The sequence below is a fragment of the Peromyscus maniculatus genome, chromosome 14 (genome assembly GCF_049852395.1).
Source record: "Peromyscus maniculatus bairdii isolate BWxNUB_F1_BW_parent chromosome 14, HU_Pman_BW_mat_3.1, whole genome shotgun sequence".
NCBI classification, from domain to species: Eukaryota; Metazoa; Chordata; class Mammalia; order Rodentia; family Cricetidae; genus Peromyscus; species Peromyscus maniculatus.
Window position 1 is genome coordinate 71,206,132 of NC_134865.1, and position 19,678 is coordinate 71,225,809.

General features: G+C 46.1%; 1 protein-coding gene across 2 annotated transcripts in view; it reads left to right on the forward strand.

Moving 5' to 3' along the window:
- The window catches only part of Tdp1 (tyrosyl-DNA phosphodiesterase 1), a 79,959-nt gene that overhangs the window by 15,667 nt on the left and 44,614 nt on the right, over positions 1-19,678 (forward strand). For both annotated transcript variants that reach the window (XM_006986863.4, XM_042261035.2), the window contains exons 5-11: positions 1,788-1,884; positions 6,070-6,104; positions 10,615-10,707; positions 15,356-15,523; positions 15,972-16,050; positions 17,732-17,917; positions 18,463-18,511. In XM_006986863.4, coding sequence (XP_006986925.3) covers positions 1,788-1,884; positions 6,070-6,104; positions 10,615-10,707; positions 15,356-15,523; positions 15,972-16,050; positions 17,732-17,917; positions 18,463-18,511 — 707 coding nt within the window. The remainder of the gene's footprint in view (positions 1-1,787; positions 1,885-6,069; positions 6,105-10,614; positions 10,708-15,355; positions 15,524-15,971; positions 16,051-17,731; positions 17,918-18,462; positions 18,512-19,678) is intronic.

Consider the following 19,678-nt stretch of genomic DNA (forward strand, 5'->3'; position numbering starts at 1 on the left):
TCCTCAGTCCCCTGCCGGAGCCAATCTACCCGCAGCAGGCTGCTAGCACCAGCTCTCAGGCTTATTGCTTCCAGAACTGCAGCGCTCCAGATTTCTGTGGCATAAGCCTCTGGGTTTGGGCACTTTGTTGCAGCAGTCTAGCAGAGTCAAAGGATACAGTCCTCTCTACTCCCTTGTTAGCAGATGCATCTTGGGAAAGTCGTGAAGATACTACAAGAATGACCTAAATGGTGACTTGGAGAAACATCCAGAGTTAGATTGTGGAGCAGTGCAGGTGATGAGGCTGTGCGTCTCACTGTGTCCAAGTGTCGCCCTGCTTCAGGAGTCCACACAACAACCAATATGAAGGCGTGAAGGAGCGCCCCAACATCTGTCCTTAGTGCTTAGTGTTCTGATACTTGACTGGCGTGTGACCCGGGAACACGAGCATTTCTTACATTGCCCTCCGTGCGGTTTGCTGGCTGTCTTGTCTCTTTCTAAGTAGGGAAGCATTAGGAATGCTTGTCTGCACATGTGTCTTCGGTTGTCTGCCAGTCCCGCTAGAGCAAAGCGAGCTAGAGGAAAGCGAGCACGGGCATGAGGAGGTCAGACAACCTCTGAATGGGCATACCTCTGAATGGGTGTACCTCTGAATGGGCGTACCCCTGAATGGGCATACCCCTGAATGGGCATACCCCTGAATGGGCGTACCTCTGAATGGGCGTACCCTGTGGTGCTTTTCCAGTTCAACGTTGCCTTCCGCAGTATAGCATAAGTGCGGCTGCTGTTGTTTATCTTGCTTGGGTGCTTGCTGGAGAAAACTATTTTTCTTGTTTGGGGAGAGTTTACATTGACTTCTAAGGATTAGCTGAACAAGATGAAGTGTCTCTTAAAAGTCTTTTTTCAAGCCAGGTAGAGTGGTTTGTGTCTGCATTCCAGCACTGGGGAGGCTGTAGAAGAGGATTACAGAGTTTGAGACTGGTCTGGGCAAAACATCGAGTTAAGGCCAGCCTGCACTATGTATTAAGACCCTGTCTCAAAATCAGTAAACAGAAAAGGTCTTTTGGATGTGTTCTAAAGAACGTTTTTATAGGCTTTAGAATTTGAAAAATGTGCAGTGTAGTTAGGGCTCTAGCTCACTGACTAACTGCCTGTCAGCAAGTCTGCACCTTGCTGGGGGCTCGGGACTGTTTGCTTTTGTGTCCTGGATCTTGCACAGTACATAGAGCATGTACTAATCCTTGGTAAATAGGCGCAGGGTGAAATATAAAACAATTATTGGTTTAAGGCAAGGAAGAAAGGAAGCATCACTGTGTAGCAAAATTGTCTATTTTTTTTTTTTTTACTAATTTCTTCACATTTCTTTATCTTGTGTGTGCAAGCATGTATGTGTGTGGGTATGCACATGCCGAGATTCACTGGTGATTAGTGGACGAGTTGTAGAAGTTGGTTCTCTCCTTCTCCCATGTGAGTTCCAGGGCATCAAACTGAGGTCATCAGCCCTGTCGTCAAGCACCTTTGCCCTCTGAACCATCTCACCAGCTCATATCTTCAGTCGACTCCATCTGAAACAAGAGCACAGAACCCGCTGTGTGCTCTTTTGAACCAAGGAAGACCAATACTCAAGAACTTTGTAGCGTTGTAACTCGCCTGCATCAGTCACCAGGCTTAGGAACTCGTGAGTGAGCACTGCTATCGTATGCTAGCCACAAAGTCAGAAACGAACGGCAGGGACTAGGCATCCCTCAATGAAGCAGGAAGCCAGCTCGGTGAACAATGCATTTTAACCACCCCTGGTCTCTTTTCAGGAAGAAACCCATCCTGCTCGTGCACGGCGATAAGAGAGAAGCCAAGGCGCACTTGCACGCCCAGGCAAAACCCTACGCAAACGTTTCCCTGTGCCAGGTGAGCTGCTCTGCCTTGACCTCATGCTCGGTCTGCATTTGGTTGAGTCCATCCTTGCCCTCTGGGCAGCGACCCTCCCTTTAGCTTCACCAACAGACACTTGTCTCCTTCTGGCTCAAACACCTCTGAAGTAACTCACTCCGCTAGCAGGGACTCTCATGGTCGCAAAGTTTTTCTTTATCTTGACTTGGAAGTCTCCCTCCTAGTGCCTGCTACATGTTGGTGCAGATTTCCTGCTCTCTGGAACCACACAGAGCGGTTCACATCTTGCTGGCTCACGCAGAGATTCCTGCATCAGAGGTCAGCTGTCCTCTTCCCATGGGCTGTCTCAGGCTGAGCTCTCTCTCCCTTTGTGTTCGGGGCAGCATGCGTCTCCACCCTGGCCAGCTAGCACTCGGTTGTGCTTCTTGTGGCCTAGGTTTCAGCATGGGACAGGTCTCCCGGACACAGTCCAGTGGCTGTGGCTCTCTTTGAATGTAGCTGATGACTGTGCTTCCGTGACACTTCTGACTTCTGTTAGCCACCACCGGCACCTTAATTGTCCTAAATCCCTTTTCACATCAGCCAGAGAAATGGAGAGGCCCATAGATTAAAAGCCTGGTAGGAAACTGAAGGGGGTGCATGAAAGCCCAGCCCAGTGAAGGAAGGGACATGGAGTGATCCCATACTGGAACCAAAGCAGAGTGGAAGATGGGACACCAGAAGCCACTGTCCAGTTTCTCTGTATGTGCCATGATTTCGCCCTATGCTCGGTCACCAGCCTGCAGTGTGACTGGTTAATCTTGGGCTGTTGTTATAGCAGTTCCTTTATACACTACATCTAAAAGGATCTCTTTATTCCGTGTGTTATTTTGAGCAACAGGCAGGCAAAATGGGAAGAAAAGGAATTCAGGGGCTTTTGTTCAAAAAGCTTCCTTTCTGCGGAAAGGGTAGCTGAAGTAGCAGGTAGAACACTCACCATTTTTGCCTCCATCAGCGTGGTTACCACCATCCCTGAAGAACCACAGTGAGACACAGCTACAGTTTTCTCTCCTTGTCCTCGCTGTGGTACAGTGGGCTCAGGGTTTCTGTTCTTGGACTGCGGAGATGGCGTACTGGATAAAAAGTGCTTCCTGCACAAGCATGGGGACCTAAGTGTGATCCCTGCACCGACTTTAAAAGCCAGGGGCTGCATGCACACCTGTAACCCTGGTACTGTGTGGGGTGCAGAGAGCCAGGGGCTGCATGCACACCTGTAACCCTGGTGCTGTGTGGGGTGCAGAGAGCCAGGGGCTGCATGCATGCCTATAACCCTGGTGCTGTGTGGGGTGCAGAGAGCCAGGGGCTGCATGCATGTCTGTAACCTTGGTACTCTGTGGGGTGGAGAAAGGAGGACCTGCCTGCCTAGTTTCAGGCTCAGTGAAAGCCTCTTTCTCAAGAGAAGCAGAAAAGGCAGCACCAGAGGTCCTCCCCTGGCCGCCAAGCACACACATGGGTGTGCACACTGCATGTACCATGCACACATGTGTACACACCAAGATTTCTGCTCTTAAAAGCAGAAGACATGATATCTGGATCCCTTTCTTTGCAATTTTCCTTCTGGGGTCTCTTTTTCTCACTCATAATGTGAGAGTTTCAACTCACATTTGATTACTTTCCGCCCTGCTCTATATAATCTCTATGTTTTGTTTTAAACAGAAAACATTAGGTTACTTTTAAAGACCTCGCAGCATTTTATCTGGTCTAACCCACTGCACATTATGTCACTATGGCTTCAAACCATGTCTTCTTCTGACCTATGGGTGTAGCTCAGTGCTAGAGTGCTTGCCTGGTATCCACAAGGCCCCCGATTCTATCCCCAGTATCACTAAGAAAATCCTCTTCTCTAAAAAGTGTTGGTGGTTCATCTTATGCACAGAGATATCTTTATGCCTTTGTTTAGCAGTTACCTAAAATTCTGTTGTTTGCTTTGATTTCTGCCAACAGAGGAGGTGGACAGTAAACTGACACAGGAATCCTGAAAGCCCATGATAAAAGGTCTTCAGATAGCAGCTACCTAGTACCAGGTTTAGGAGAGCTGCTGCCTAAGAGCAGGACGGCCACTAGAGGGCGTAAGGACACACGCCTCACAAACCTTTGCAAGGAACCTTACTAGAGCGCCTCACGCTAGACACTAGAGTCTAGTGGGAGACACAGGAGACTCATGGCCCCGTCCCGACCTCCTGAAGTGCCTCTCCACCGTGAGTTGTTCTGGCAATAACATTCATCGAGGAATCAACTGGGTATATATTCAGTGCAAGGGGCTGGAAATGGAGGCGAGGTGGTGGCGAAGGGTCCCTCTGTCTGAGTTCTGCCTCAGCTCCACGCCTGTGTATATGAATATGCCTGGGCTACTTTAACAACATTCCTGGATGGAGAACATTTTTCACTTTTAGACTGGGCAGCTTAAATAACGGAGAATTCAGATCCTAGCGCAGGTCACTCGGGGTCCTGATGAAGGTCTCCTCCTCCCTTGTCCTCACAGTATCCCACATAGCAGAGAGAGGTGGGGGGTGGTACACTGGCACTCTGGTATCTACGAGGACACTCATGGCATTGGGTCCCCTCCCCGCTTTCCCATGACTCTCTTTGGCCTTATTTCCCACCTCAAGTCCCTCTCTCTAGCCACTGACCCACTGGGGTTTGGGCTTTGACAGGGTAGTTGGAGGATGGGGATGGCACAAATGTCCATCCCATGATGCTCATTCTGGTCTTGTCACTTCCCATTTGTTCAAATCTAATTTGTCCGCGTATAAAATGGATTGCTAATGGCATTCATTACAGCGTTTGGAAGAGTTGGTGCATTAGCCAAGAAAAGCGCACATTACAGAGTATCCATTGAAGTTGCTCTCAGCTTCGGCTTCGTTGTTTGTGCCTGAAAGCATGTAACGTGTAGCCAAACTAAATTTAGAAGCCAGTTCTCCTAACCACTGTTCTTTTCAGTTAAAAATCAGCCAGTAAAGTGATTTTGTAATTTTAAAGACATGAAGTACAGTTCATAGCTTTCTTCTCTGGCCAAAAAGCACAAGTGCATGCTGGTCTACCCATATCCCCCAAGCTGCACAGACCTGTCAGGAGCACCTGCAAACTGTATGCTACCTACTTGCGTATTCCAGTTGTCCATTTCTGCCCCTACCAGCCAGCCCTTCCATTCATGTGGTGGGGAGAGGGCACTGGGAATGTCCACATGTCTGCATCGCTTACAACAACCAGGCCTCATCCTCCCCCAGCAACTCTAAGTCCCATGCCTGTTTTAAAGAGGCAAAAGCAGAGAATGTAAGTTTTCCCCTAAATCAGGTAAACTGTGAGGCAAGATTCGAGCCCAGGTAGTGTATTCCTAAACTGATCACTCAGATGGTTGTTTATTCCATAACTGTTCTTTCTGGCATATTCTGCTTGACCAGTGTCTTGCTGTGCAGGATGTTAGATAAAATGTTTTCCTCTCACTTACGTGTAAGGATGTCATTCTGGAGTGCAGGGTAGGCTTAACACCATTTGCTTCCAGCTTCTGCTGCCTTTGTATGAAATAGTCTCTTTTCATGTAACATCATGATGTCTTTATGTCGCCACCACATTCAATGCTGATTTTAATAAGTGTTCTTAAAACTTTGTTCACCTTTTTCAGTAGAGGCAAAATACCTCATTTAAAACTTTGTTTAGAATCACATTTATTTTATTAGGCAAATAAAGAAATTAGGCTTCTCACTCATAATTACTGTAATTAAAAATGGAGTATGTATTAAATCATTTTGGATAACAAAAACAAAAACAGTATTTTAAATGAGCCTTAGTGGGTGCTATAATAAAAGCTGTCTTCTGCCAGGCGGTGGTGGCGCATGCCTTTAATTCCAGCACTCAAGAGACAGAGGCAGGAGGATCTTTGAGTTCGAGGCCAGCCAGGTCTACAGACTGAGTTCCAGTACAGCCAGGGTTATACAGAGAAACTGGGTTTCAAAAAACCATGAGGGGTCGGGGTTGTGGGGGAGCTGTCTTCTGTTTGTCCAATAGGGCAGTAAAACAGGTTTTTTTGTTTTTGTTTTTGTTTTTGTTTTTCCGTTTTTTTTTTTTTTTTAAGTTGGCTTGGTCCCCTCTCCTTAATTTCCAGTAGCTAGGAATAGTAAATATTAAGTGAGACTTTTAAAATAAATTATTTCTTTTCTGTCCTAGGCAAAATTGGATATTGCATTTGGAACACACCACACGTAAGCAGCTATTACGAAATGGGGAAGGTGTGATTTTAATTGGCCAAAGGATATGAGCAAGGAGCTTTAAGACCCGGTACCAGGATTCAGCCCGTCAGCATGGAAGCGTGAATCTGTGACTCAGGGTCTCTGCCTTTTGCTCGGGGCATCTGGTGTGGCCGCTTGGAAGCACAGAACTACAAGTATGGTCTTTGTGGCCAGAGATGATTCTTTCTGTGTGCACAAGCCGGTGCTTAAGGGGCCCCTGCTTCTCAAAAGTTCTGTGATTTGGCAAGCATGAGTTATATTGAATAGTCTATTATTAGTCCCATACTCGGATTAAAAGGAAACTAATTTTACCAGAAGTTGCCAGTTTGCAAGGCTTGTCCCAGGCCCAGGGAGCTCCTGAGCTGTAAGTGGCAGACAGGCCATCCTGGCCTGCTCCTTCCTGTGTGACACAGTGTGCCGGGTGACAGCGTGCTCCATCTTTCTTAACTTCCCTTTACAGCAGTTTCACTGAGTCCTTTTGCAGAGCCCCGTGCGCTACAAGTTGGAAAAACAAAACAAAACGTGGTTGTCCTTATTTCAATATTTTTCTAAATCACATTTCTCTGGAAAGGATTTGTCAGAAGACTGTGACAAAGCCTCTTCTGTGTTTTAAACCAGTGGTGGGAGTGTGGGGCTGGCTGCCCCCAGGTAGGAAGCCATCTGCCTGCCTATGACTCTGCTTCCTGCTGAAGCAGTGGCCTGAGATGACAGTATTGTGGCTGCCTTTCTCTTTGTGTGCATGAAACAGTTACTTTTGCCAATCCGGTGTAAGAAGGAGCCAGAGTAGAAGCAGCTCAGCCTCTCCGTGAAGCTGTAGGCCCCATCCTGTGACTGTAGTGCCCTGAGTAGATACATACGGTCACATGGACAGAGCACCCCTAACTGGTAGCTTCTGTCCACTAGGGGACAGAGTTTGAGGACGGAGAGTGAACTCAAGCACCTGACTCATGCAGAAAATACTCATTTGCTAGCGCTGAGCTCACAGGATGCCAATTTCAGCTCAGAATACAGATTGCCATCAATGGGGGCAGCTGAGCCATAATGCAGGCAGGAAGTCCTTGTCTCCCACCCTTAGCTGAAACCCTGGGATAATTATATCTTTGGTTCCAGAATGCCTTCCGCCAGCCCTGTCACCATGTGGGCTCTGGCATGATTTGTTAGACCACTAGTGCCGGATTTCTCTGCCGACCATGTGGTCGGCACTGTGTAATAAGCTTTCCAAGTGAAAAGCCCCAGCCTGTCTCTGGACCAGCAAGCAGTGGCGATCTTGTGCCATCGTTGGTCGGTTGTGGTATCACTCCTGGGCGGGACTTGAGGGTTCAGATGTCTGCTCCAAAGCTGGCAGGGCGATGCTTCACTGTGATTGGAGCAGGGAGGGAGTACAGGGAAACTGTTCTTTGTTTAAAATGTCAGAATTGTTTGGTCCTGTTAATACCATAGACCGGAAAACTAAGACCAAGAATGAATGAGTTGATTTTCCTCGGGGATGAAAACAGGAACAGAACTCACTTTTAGTTTTAGTTTTTAATCTGTCTTGTTTGCTCATGGCTACAACTGACTTCATTATTTCCTTTGCTTCATTCATCCCTTGCTCCATATAGCAGCTCACACATGCACATTCTGCAGGTTAAATCCAATAGTTCCTAATTCAGGGAAGCTGGAGTAGAGCCGTTCCCAGCTAGAGAGTATCCACAGTTCACATTTTGCTGAGATGCCAGTATCTTGTGAAGGATTGAACTCAGGTCTGGAAATTTTGGTTGTTTATTATTTTGAGAATTGTTCATCCAGGGAGACAGCACACACATGCCTGTAATCCCAGCTCTTGAGAGGCTGAGACAGGGGATCAGGAGTCTACACGAGATCCCCATCTCATTAAAAGAGGACTAAAATTATCCATCAATACCTAGAATGCTATTGAGTCTCAAGTCTGGAGGATGTTATTTTTTTCTCCTCGTAGCTGTTCATCTTTTGGTGAGAGCACAAACCATAACATGTTTGGTAGAAAAGGAGAAAACCCCAGCTTGTAGTGATGAAATAAAACTGTCTTCCGAGCCTGGAGCTAACAACAACTATGAGGCGATTCCTGGGGTGCCACACACCTGAGCAAGCATGCACTGACCAGGCGATTGGCCAGGTACCTTGTGCAGAGCACATAGGGCACACAGCAATCCCAGGCACGGTGTGTTACTTGGTACTTGAGAATGGGAAAGCTCTTTGGTTTTCCCCAAAGTTGGGCATGGTTACCACCGATGGCTCTAAGAATGAATAGGGAGACACACAGCCAGAGCAGCTGAGTGGACAATGTCCTCCTCTAAGCAGGGGCCAGTCACAGCCTGCTGGGGCTCTCCAGCCGGCCCTTTTCTCACCAAGACCACATCTCCCACTCATTTTCTAGTAGCATAAAATGTTCCCCATCCCACCTCTAGCCATGTGCTCCCCACACAGTGCCCTGGCTTATGGGCACGTGTGAGTTCAGCCATCCTCTACAGGCTCGTTTGGTGACCTAGATAATAATCCACTTTCCTCCAGTCGCCAATTCTGCACTTGTAAAGTGAGAATTTCTTCTTCTTGGGATTGTCTTGACACATGCTAGATCATCCAAAAACAGTGCCGGGCGTGGAGGTACCCAACATGCACACCTTCCCATTTAGGAAGGAGCCCCCACTGTTTAGGGACAGTGCTGTGGGTCTGTTTGCCACCCTACTGCTTAGGGACAGTACTGTGGGTTCGCCTTCTTGGGGGGAGACTCCATTCCTTATCTTCCTATATTTTTAACTGTGACCTTATTAGCACACGCACTGTTGTCTATGAAAAGATTAATATGTCTCCCCTTAAATTAATTCTTAATTCTGTTTGATAGGATTCACTGACATCGATACATGATTTCCTTGTAATTGATGCCTTGATTAATGGAAATATTTGTAAAGCTTCTATCATGAATCCCAAGCTAGCTTATCCTTAATTATAATCAGCTGCTAATGTGGCAACTGTGTGTGTCAATTTGCCCAGATTTCAGGGGCCGCGTCTCATAACTACAGAGAAGATAGCTCAGCAGCTGTCATTTCTCGAGCCTGGCATTAATTTATTGTCTGCCAGCTTGAATTACTTTCTCCTTTTGGCAAGAGCTAACTATGTCATTCTCTTTTCTGGTCTTGTTTTCTCCCTTATTTATTTATTTATTTATATTTATTTATTTATTTATTTACTTTCAAGAGGCAGGACCTTAGTCACACCAGAGCACAGTCACACAAGGTAGACTGAAATCTGCCAGCCCACCCCTGAACTCCTGGGTGCAGTCCTGCCTCAGCCTCCCAAGTTGCTAGAGTTACAGGCACGTGCCCCACGCCTAGCCTTTGCCTTCTCCTTTACATACCTCCTCGGGCCCAGCCTCCGCTCGTGGGGTGCTTCATCTGGGGAGAAACAGAGGCCCATTGTCACATGTGTCCACCGAGTTACATAGGTGAGTAATAAGTAGCATTTGGCCTCAGCAGAAGTGATAAAATAAGCCAAGCCAAGCGTTACAGCCTTGAGAAATGACAATGTCGTTCTGGAGAGGAAACTTTGGTCCCTTAATAACTGGAAACAATTGGAGATAAAAGTCACCCAGCACTAAGTCACAAGATAAAGCGGGGCACTGAACGGAAACAAATGTCCAAGTGACTCTTGAACCTTTACATTGTGGACGCTGGTTTTTGTCATCTTCAGCCCCAAGTTGAGGTTGATCCTTCATGACCCACATGAAAAGGCGGCTCAGGCAGACTAAACGGTTTACTAAAGCTCTTGTGGCTTCTCAAGGGCAGACTCTGGTCTCTCGACTTCACACTGAGAGCTCTTGTGTATATCTGCTTTCCTCTCTCACTGGAAGTAAAGTTAAGAAAACGATGCTTAGTGATGCAAGAAGCCCCAGTGGGAAGAGGGAGCTCAGTCCAGTCTCACTTGAGTTCATGGAGGAAAAGAGAAAACTTACTTCAAGCCCAGATTCACAATGGTGACAAGTATGACACATGGAATACATGTCTGATCAGGACAGGGCATCTCGCATTCTTCAAACTGTAACCATTAGTAAGAGAGACATTCCATGTTTTCAGTATACTGCCTGTGTGTGCACGTAGTCACGGCCTGAAACAGGCTTCCTGAACTGACAACCTGTGCCATGTATGCTTCAGTTGTTGGAAGCATGCTAGCCTGTTACCCAGCGGGAGGTTCTGGTCCTACCTTCCTTGTAGGATGATGCCTCCTACATGAGGCATGGCCCTGTGATGCATCGTAGGGAAATGATAGCCGTGGATACTAAGGGACCTGTGACCCCCAGATATTCTGATCCTTTTTGGAGGATGGCCCTCTACAGAATTTTTATAATAATTAAAAGTTTGGGTAATATAAGAAGTTAAGAATTCCCCCAGCTGTTTCTTGCATTCTTATTAGAAACCTGTTTATTTGGAAAATTCTGCTCATGCTTTTGTTCACCTTCCTCTCTTTGAAGGAAAATGATGCTCTTGCTCTATGAAGAAGGCCTCCGAGTCGTCATCCACACCTCCAACCTCATCCGGGAAGACTGGCACCAGAAAACCCAAGGGTTGGTAGGGCCGTGCAGTGCATGGCAGTCCTTTATGCTGGGCAAAGGCAGATGATAGTTGCGTTCCTTTTTCTTTCTGTTTTTCTACTTGTGCAAGTAACAGGCATGCGCACAGAAAAGAGGCATACCAGAAGTAGCCGTGGTGTTTTGCAGTGCAAAGCAAGTGATCTCCCCAAGCCACACCTCCATCCCCACAATCCTCTGCTACTCCCAGCCTCCATCCCACTCTCTCGAGGTAGCTAGCGTTAACAGCTTGGTGCAGACTGTCTATGACTATCACTGGCGTACAGAAATATTTACGTGCAAGTGGTTTGCAAACTGTGTTTAGTTACTATAATATCTTTTTACTGTTTGAAAGTTCCTCACATGCACATACTTTTTCTAATCAGATCTGCCCCTTAGTTCCTCCCCTGTGTACTCCGGCCACCTTCCCTCTCAACTCCATGTGCCACTTAGTGCCACCTTTGTACATGGGAATAGGACCATCTACTGGTGTGGGAGGGAGGTAGAGAGGCGGGTTTTCTTTTGTTCTGTGTAATGATTGTGTGCATGTTTGTGCGTGAGTGTGGGCACGTATGTGCTACCACATAGACGTGGAGATCGGATGACAACCTAGAGTGTCTCCGTCCTCCACGTCAGCCTTGTTAGAGACAGGTTGGGTCTCTTCTGCTGTGTCCACCAGGCTAGCTGGCCCAAGCTTCTGGGGCTTCTCTTGTCCCTACCTCCCATCTTGCCACAGGAGCCCTGGGATTGTGGGTGTGAGTTACCATGCCAGTGTCATATGGATTCTGAAGATCCAAACTCCGGCCCTCACTCGGACAAGTTCTCTAACCATTGTGCCATCTCTCCAGCCCAAGAGTTTGTCTTTAAGAGGAGTTTTTAGGGGTGTGTTCAACTTGAGTTCAGCTACTTCTTTCCTCCTTGGTGAATGGCTTTAATTCCTTTTCTTTCACTGAAGTCCTTCTTGTACATCCCTGCCTTCCTGGGAGAGAGCTGGCTAATAGCCTTCTCTGTCTGAAGACAATACAGGCATTTGTATAGCTCATTTCAGAATCCCAGGATGCTTTGCTGCTGCTCCCCGCCCCCATATCTCCAGTGTTGTTGTGTAGCCTGGGCTAGAGCTTCTTTAGATAGTCCTCCCTCTGACCAGCTTTCCTGAGCCTCAGTGACCCATGGGATGAGCTGAAATAAGGAGCCTCCAGCTCATCCTCTGGGCCTGCTTTGACCTTAGTGTGGGCTCGGAGTTTCTCGTGTTCCTCTTAAACTGCGCTTCTCAGAGTAGTGTTATTCTACCTCCTGCAGGGTCAGGGGTCTCTGCCCTGTCTAAAAAGCCTTAGTCACAGGACTTGCTCTTCTCCGTCATCCCATCCTTCCCACAACACACACACACACACACACACACACACACACACACACACACACACACACTTCTTTTATTTTATTTTAGAGAGAATCTTTTATGTAACTCATGCTGGCTGGGAAAACACAGATCACTGTGTAGCCCAAGCTGGCCTTGAACTCTTAAGCTTCCTGTTTTGCCTTCCAAGTAAGTGCTGGCTAACAGGACTGTCTTGATCTGCTGAGTACTTTGTCCACTCCGGGCCTGGGGATGCATAGACAGCCCCATCAGAAAAGGGAGAAAGGTTTAGATAAACTTGTTCTCAGGGAAACCGATTATGAAACTAAAGATTTATGAAGGTGGTTCCCGATCTTAGGTGGCTCTCAGAACCCCATCAGTGCCTCTAGTTGATTCTGGAATTGTGAACTTGAACTTATGGGCAACAGGCTGAGGCTTGAGGCTTCTCAAGCGAATGCCATGAGAGAGGGCATAAAAAGTAGGGGTGTGGCTGGTACTTTTATTCCTTTGTTTTTGTTTTTCAAGACAGGGTTTTTCTATGTAGTTTTGACTGTCCTGGAACTCACTCTGTAGACCAGGGTGGCCTTGTACTCACAGAGATCCACCTGTCTCTGTCACCTGAGTGCTGGGATTAAAGGCGTGAACCATCACTGCCCGGCATTTTGTTCTTTTCTTTTTGAAAAAAAAAAAAAATCTAAAAACATATTAATTAGGTTGTATAGTTCATACAGGTCAGACTCAAAGCAAGAAGATAGGAACTGTCCCTCTGGCTTGCTTCCACCAGCCACCCTCGTTCAGGACCCTGTTGCCCTACGCTTTGTCCGCGCTTGATTCTCTCTGATACGCTGCAGTTCCATATTGTGATTAAAAAACAAATAACAGCAGCAGAAAACTCAAAGGCGGACTAAGAGCACTTGCCATTCACTCTTCTCACCGAGGACCTAGGTTGGTTCCCAGTTCCCACACGATGGCTCACAACCATCTGGGTTCTTTCTCCAGTTCCAGGGGATCCAACACCCTCCTGACCTTTGCAGGCACCTGTACACACACGGTGCACATACACAAACACTCATACAGATACAATCTAAAACGTCTTTTAAAACCCAAAACCTTCAAAGGAACTTTTCGCGTGCTGTCCTCCCTTGTTGGTAGTCTGTCTGCTCTGGCCGTGTGTGCCCCTGCTGTGCAGATGTTCCAGCTGTCCTTCTCAGCTGTTGCTTGAACAGGTCTTACAATTCAAATCATTTGTTGGATTCGAGAGGTATAGCTGGATGTTTTCCTGTGTCCCGCCTGGCCCCCGGTCAGGACAAATCTCTCTCACCCGCAGTCCCACAGCTGCTTATAAAATAATCACTCAGAGGCTTAATATTATTTACAAACTGTATGGCCTAATGGCTCAGGCTTCTTGCTAGCTAGCTCCTATAACTAACCCATTTCTATTAATCTATAAGTAGCCACATGACTGTGGCTTACCAATAATTTCATATCTTGCTTCTCCCAGCAGCGGCTGGCATCTCCTTCTTCTCTCTCCTTTCTTCTTCCTGTCTATCTGCTTGAATTTCCTGTCTGCCTCTAAGCTGCCTTGCCATAGGCCAATACAGCTTTATTTATCAACCAGTCAGAGCAACACATATTCACAGCATATAGAAAGACATCTCACAGTGGAGAGTTGGCCCAGTAGTTAAGAGCACTTGCTGCTCTTGCAGAAGATCCATGTTAATTCCCAGCAGCCACATCAGGCCTCTCACAACTGTAACTCCAGCTCCAATGGATCCGATGCCCTCTTTTGGCTTCTGTGGGCACCTGCAGCCATGTAGCACACACATCTGTACTCAGGCACATACACATGTAAACAAATAAATGGAAATTCCAAATTCTTTTCCCACCATAGTGTTCTCATATTATTTCACAAAGTATTAAGAATACCTCCTTTCTCAGTATCCTAGTTTAGAAAGTTATTTCCTCCCATGGTCCTCATCTGTCGCATGCCTGTTAGTGAACCTCTTGCCCTTAGGCTCAGAGATACTGGTAGGCGGCTACCTCACACATCTGTCTAGCCTAACTGGTCACTTTATACCCAGAGGCAAAGACAGCCCCAGAGAAGTCGTGGGACCTGCCTACAATGGCAAAGCCAGTGAGAAGCAGATGTGGTCCAGATGTGGGCTCCAGCCTTAGTCAGCCCTGTCCCTCTTATGCTAAGTGCCCCCTGTGGTAAGCAGGGAGTGAATGAAAGGTCACTCTGCTGGGAAGGCATGGAGCAGACATACATTCAGGAGCTCTCGCCCAGCCTGCTTCCCAACCTGGTAGCTGGTAGCCCACCAGGCTTCCTTGGGGAGCAGCTGTGTGAAAGGAATTGGGCCATTTCTGTTTGGGTTTGTAGGAGAACTGCAGGGGAAATAGCCACAGAAGGAGAAGACAGCGACAGCAAATACGGTCTGGGGTCTGACCTAACCACTGTCTCTGAGGACTCCTTGCAGCAGCCCTTTGGGGCAGAACTCTTCGTCTGGCTTTACCCTAGAAGAGTATCTAGTCCTAGAGGCTCAAAGCCACGCTGACTTTGTAATCTACCTGTATCGTATTGTATTGTGTCTGTTGAGTTTAGATGTGGTTATTTTCCCTGTGTAGGCCTGTTGTAGAAGTTAGGGCAAATGCACATCACGTGTGGTGGCACACGACTGTGATCCCAGCACTCGGGAGGCAGAGGCAGGCAGATCTCTGTGAGTTCAAGGCCAGCCTGGTCTCCAAAGCGAGTTCCAGGACACCCAGGGCTGTTACATAGAGAAACCCTGTCTCAAAAAAAAACAAAACAAACAAAAAGGGCAAATGCTGTTTTGGGGGAAAGGAATTGATGAAATCAAAGTTGTCTAATGTTTTATCACTGTTAAGTGCTTAGCAGTTTGAGGCTAATGTACTCATTCTAGACACAAGAAAGTATAGGATATGAAAATATCTCAAACCACTACAGAATGTGCATTATAAAAAAAAAAGAACTTTCTTACTGAAAATAAACTTGCATACATTTTTTTCTTGGTATAGATAGCTTTTGATTCTTAATTTGGCTAAAAAGCTACACTCATAAGGACCTGATTTTACATAAAGAGAAATAATTCTGTGATGGGGAGTCCTTGGATCAGATGTGCTCAGATCTGTTTTCCTCCTGCAGGAAATCCCTCAGTCACCAACCCCATAAAGACAGTGACAGAAATTCACCTCCTGCTTCAGGTGACTGTATTGTTACAGTGTGAGCTCCTGGATGTTAAAAGGTGTTTGTTTTTGTTTTTTCCATTCTAGCATATGGTTGAGCCCTTTGTACCCACGAGTTGACCAGGGAAACCACACATCTGGAGAGTCAAGCACCCATTTTAAAGCTGACCTCATCAGTTATTTGAGGGCGTACAATGATCCGTCTCTCCAGGAGTGGATAGACACCATCCGAGAGCACGATCTCTCTGAAACCAAGTACGTGTCCCCTTACCAATATGGGAGGCTGAAAAGGGACTCCTGAGTGGCGAGCCACACAAGTCTGGAAGGCGGGACCTTGGGAAGGAGTGGAGTGGTGTTGGACTGTGCTGCATGAGAGGGTGAGGGGATGAGAGCAGAGGTGGTCGCTCCACATCTCATGGTTCATGGGTATCAAGGTGGTAGTGGGTCTTAAGCCTCCCCTGGGGGTGATCGTAGAATTCCTGAGTTCTTTACCTGGTACCTTTGTGCAGGTAGCCTGCTATTTTATATGCTATCATATATTTATAATGAACTTCAGAATAGCGGTTACTATTAAGGAGGCATGGCCCTGGAATGCATTAGCTTCTTGAACTCTTCTGTTACATTAGTTTTTATGTGTGTTCTGTGGGTTTGGGGTGTCACAGCACAACTTGCATATTACTTTATTGTATTTTACTTCATCTAGTGTTTACCTTATTGGCTCAACCCCTGGACGCTTTCAAGGAAGTCACAAAGATAACTGGGGACATTTTAGGCTTAGGAAGGTAATAAAACTTTTATTATTTTAACATAATGTGCCTTCTTTCTTCCTTTTCATTTATGATGGATATCTGTTCCTAGGTCTAAATCCCAACCTGTGATAGACAAGCTTTGTGTTCTTGACTTGTTCCTCAGCCTGCCTTTTGTCAGCTATAAAATGGACAGATTTGTGTCAAGTAGTGAATGTAAAAAATAGAAAGTTCTGTAAGCTGGAGAGCTTGTGGCCTGGTACTTGGTGTCCAGCCTAGGCAATAGAATGCATTTGTGTGATCGCAGATGCTGCAGGTTGATCAGCATCTGCGCTTTTTCAAGCCACTTGTCATCCAGCTCATGCTGCATCATAGCTTGGTTCCAGGGCAGGCAGGCCGATTAGAATGTATGCACGGAGACAGGAGTCGAACAGGGCTTTTTTCCGTGTGTCAGAGCTGAGCCTACGGTAGAGAGTGAGTCTGAGAGCTGTCAGTTCGGTTCTGTGTTTCCTACAGCATGCTGCAGTGCATGGAGACTGAGTGTGTGTGTGTGTGTGTGTGTGTGTGTGTGTGTGTGTGTGTGTGTGTGTGTAAATATTAATACCTGAGCTGTGGAAGGGAAGGTAATACATATTAAACCACAACATCAGTCAGAATCGGAGTTCCACTGGGCAGGAGCTGGCCACATTCTTCTCGCTGTCTGCTGCCTCCAGGTAGTACATATTTAAGTGGATAAAATTTCCAAATACTTGCCCAGTTATTCCTTGAAGTTTGCATAAGTGTCAAGGCAGGAAATGCAGATCAATCTTCTGCAGTGCTTTAGGTGGTTCGTATCCATATGTAAATAGCCCTTTCACATCAGACAGCCACACTGGAGGCCCAGGATTTTGTCTGTGCTCCCACCCCCCAGCCCCCTCAGGCCCTTGCATATGCTAGGCTGGTTCCAATGCAGCTGCACCCCAGCCCTGGAGCACAGTGTAAAGGTGAGAGCTAGAAGGTCTTTCCAAAGGTAACAGACTGGAATGTACAATGGTTTAATCATGTTAGTTTAGTTTAGATGTATTAGACAATTGTGATTTCAGGGTGAGTTTATCTTGATATTTCTGCTAAGATGGGTCTTTGAAAATGTTTTATTTTGCTTTTGTTTTTAATGCAAATCAAAGAATTTTGGAAGAAACTTCCTGTCCACATATGTCTTAGGGTTTCTATTGCTGTGAAGAGACGCCATGACCATGGCAACTCTTATAAAGTAAAACATTTAATTGGGGTTTCAGAGGTGTAGTCCATTATCATCATGGTAGAGAGCATGGAGGCATACAGAGAGTAGAACATCTTGCAGGCAACAGGAAGTCAATTGAAACACTGGGCATTGGAAACCTCAAAGCCCACCCCCACAGTGACACACTTCCTCCAGCAAGGCCACACCCACTCCAACAAAGCCACACCTCCTAATAGTGCCACTCCCTCTGAGGTTATAGGGGCCAGTTACATTCCAAATACCACAGCATAATGTGGTGGGGAGGGGACACATACTTTTAGTATTTAAATAGTTCCCCAAAAAGAAAGTATCTATGAGCATGATGTTGATGGCTAATATTTTCAGAGTTTCCTTGTAAATTAGGTATTCCAAAGATACAGTCCATGTTGTTAGCATTAGGGCATTTCAGATACTGTTGTTACTCCTGTGACTGTTGCATTTATTTTTATTTCGGAGCAGCTTCTGCGGATGCATGCCCCATCTGTACCTAAAGGCGAGTGCTGGCCCATTGTGGGTCAGTTTTCAAGCATTGGTTCCCTGGGGCCTGATGAGTCCAAGTGGCTGTGCTCAGAGTTTAAAGAGAGCTTGTTGGCACTGGGAGAGGACGGCAGAACTCCGGGAAAAAGTACAGTTCCTCTTCATCTGGTGAGCCCTCTTGCTCTCTGACTTCCTAATCTGTAGTCCAGAAGAATTAAGAAACGGCCTTCCTTATGACAGTGCTTTACTCTGTGGGTGGGGAGAGGACACTCTTATTTGTGGTCCTGATGCCACCCAGGGCTTCCGGTGTGTTCAGGAGCCTTGGCACAGCCACAGACTTGCCATGTTGTCTCTGTTCTTCTTTCAAGTTGTCAAGCCAAGTGAAGAAATACCAAATATATCACTGCAGAAGAAGCAAAGCTCTGTTCATTATATAGAGACCTGTGAATTAATGATGAAATTTATATTCAACTTAATATTAATTTGGCATTTCTGGGAGAAAAACATTTAAATTAATGTGTAATTTTTCATCAGTTATATACATGCTTCCTGTAGATTAGTTATTACCAGTTATTTTCCAGCAAGATGGGGATTTTCTTTTAAGATATAATTTCTCTCTAAGTTTTTTAGTTAAAATTAGCCAACATTCCTTTCTTTCAACATGATTCATGCCAAGCTTTATTGTTTTTTATCTTTTCTTGCTTTTTTTTTAGATCTATCCTTCTGTGGAAAATGTGCGGACCAGCTTAGAAGGATATCCTGGTAACACAGTTGTGGTTTCTCTGTATATTCCCGAAATGCCTTGGGCATGTTTTGTTTTGTTATGTTTTGTTTCTCATCAGAATTGGTTAGAGCTGGAGAAATGGTTTTCCCTTATCCAGATAAAGCGGATGAAACAGGTGGTGAGCTCTGCAGTATTCCAGAGAAGGGCAGTTCAGGCACTCCGTGCAGTGTGGCTTTCCTCAGCTTTACTAATAACCCAACATGTTGATTGTCAAGACAAGACGTCTGCCCAAAATGAGCTCCCTAGCTCACTGCTGCCTTGACAGCTTGGCTAACATCCTTCTCTGCCTGTGTCGGAGGTTCCGTAGTCCTTCCAGATTTACATCCCAGATACAGATACAGTTAAGGCCTAGAGCTAGTGATGATGATTACCTTTTGTGTACCTTAGTTGACACGTCATTTTTCAGGGGCTTCACCTGCAAATGCCTAGTCTTATTTTCTTAAAAAGAAAAAACTCTCAACTTCCTTCTTCTCTTTTCCACTACTGAGCACTGAGCTTTTAAACAGAGCATCCTCTATAATGCCACCAGCTTATTAACAAAAGCTCCAGAGAGCATGCCTCTGGGAGAAACTAAGTCTGATTGGCATTCACGGCCTGCTGGTAGCAGAATGCACTAAATTAAAACTAATTTTGCCCATTTATTGCTTATGAAATTAGATGTGACCTTGCCAAAGGAATCTCAATAAAGCTGAGAGTATATTTGCCATTTGTTGCTTTTTTTTTTTTTTTTTTTTTTTTTTTTTTGGTTTTTTGAGACAGGGTTTCTCTGTGTAGCTTTGCGCCTTTCCTGGAACTCACTTTGGAGACCAGGCTGGCCTCGAACTCACAGAGATCCGCCTGGCTCTGCCTCCCGAGTGCTGGGATTAAAGGCGTGCGCCACCACCGCCCGGCCCATTTGTTGCTTTTTAATGACAAAATAAAATTACTTCACTTTGACTCTGGGACACAGGTAGTTTTTCTTTCTGTACTTCTAATAGCCTAGAGCTATTCAAGGGCACTTTTAATGGGGGAGAATGTGGCATTTTCAATGAAGCAACTTTGTAAGTGGTTCTGCAATGGAATGTTTTTAGCTATTTGCAGTAGGAGACAGGACATACCTTTTTGGCCCCTGGAGTTGTCCAAATCCCTCTCTGCACATAGATTAC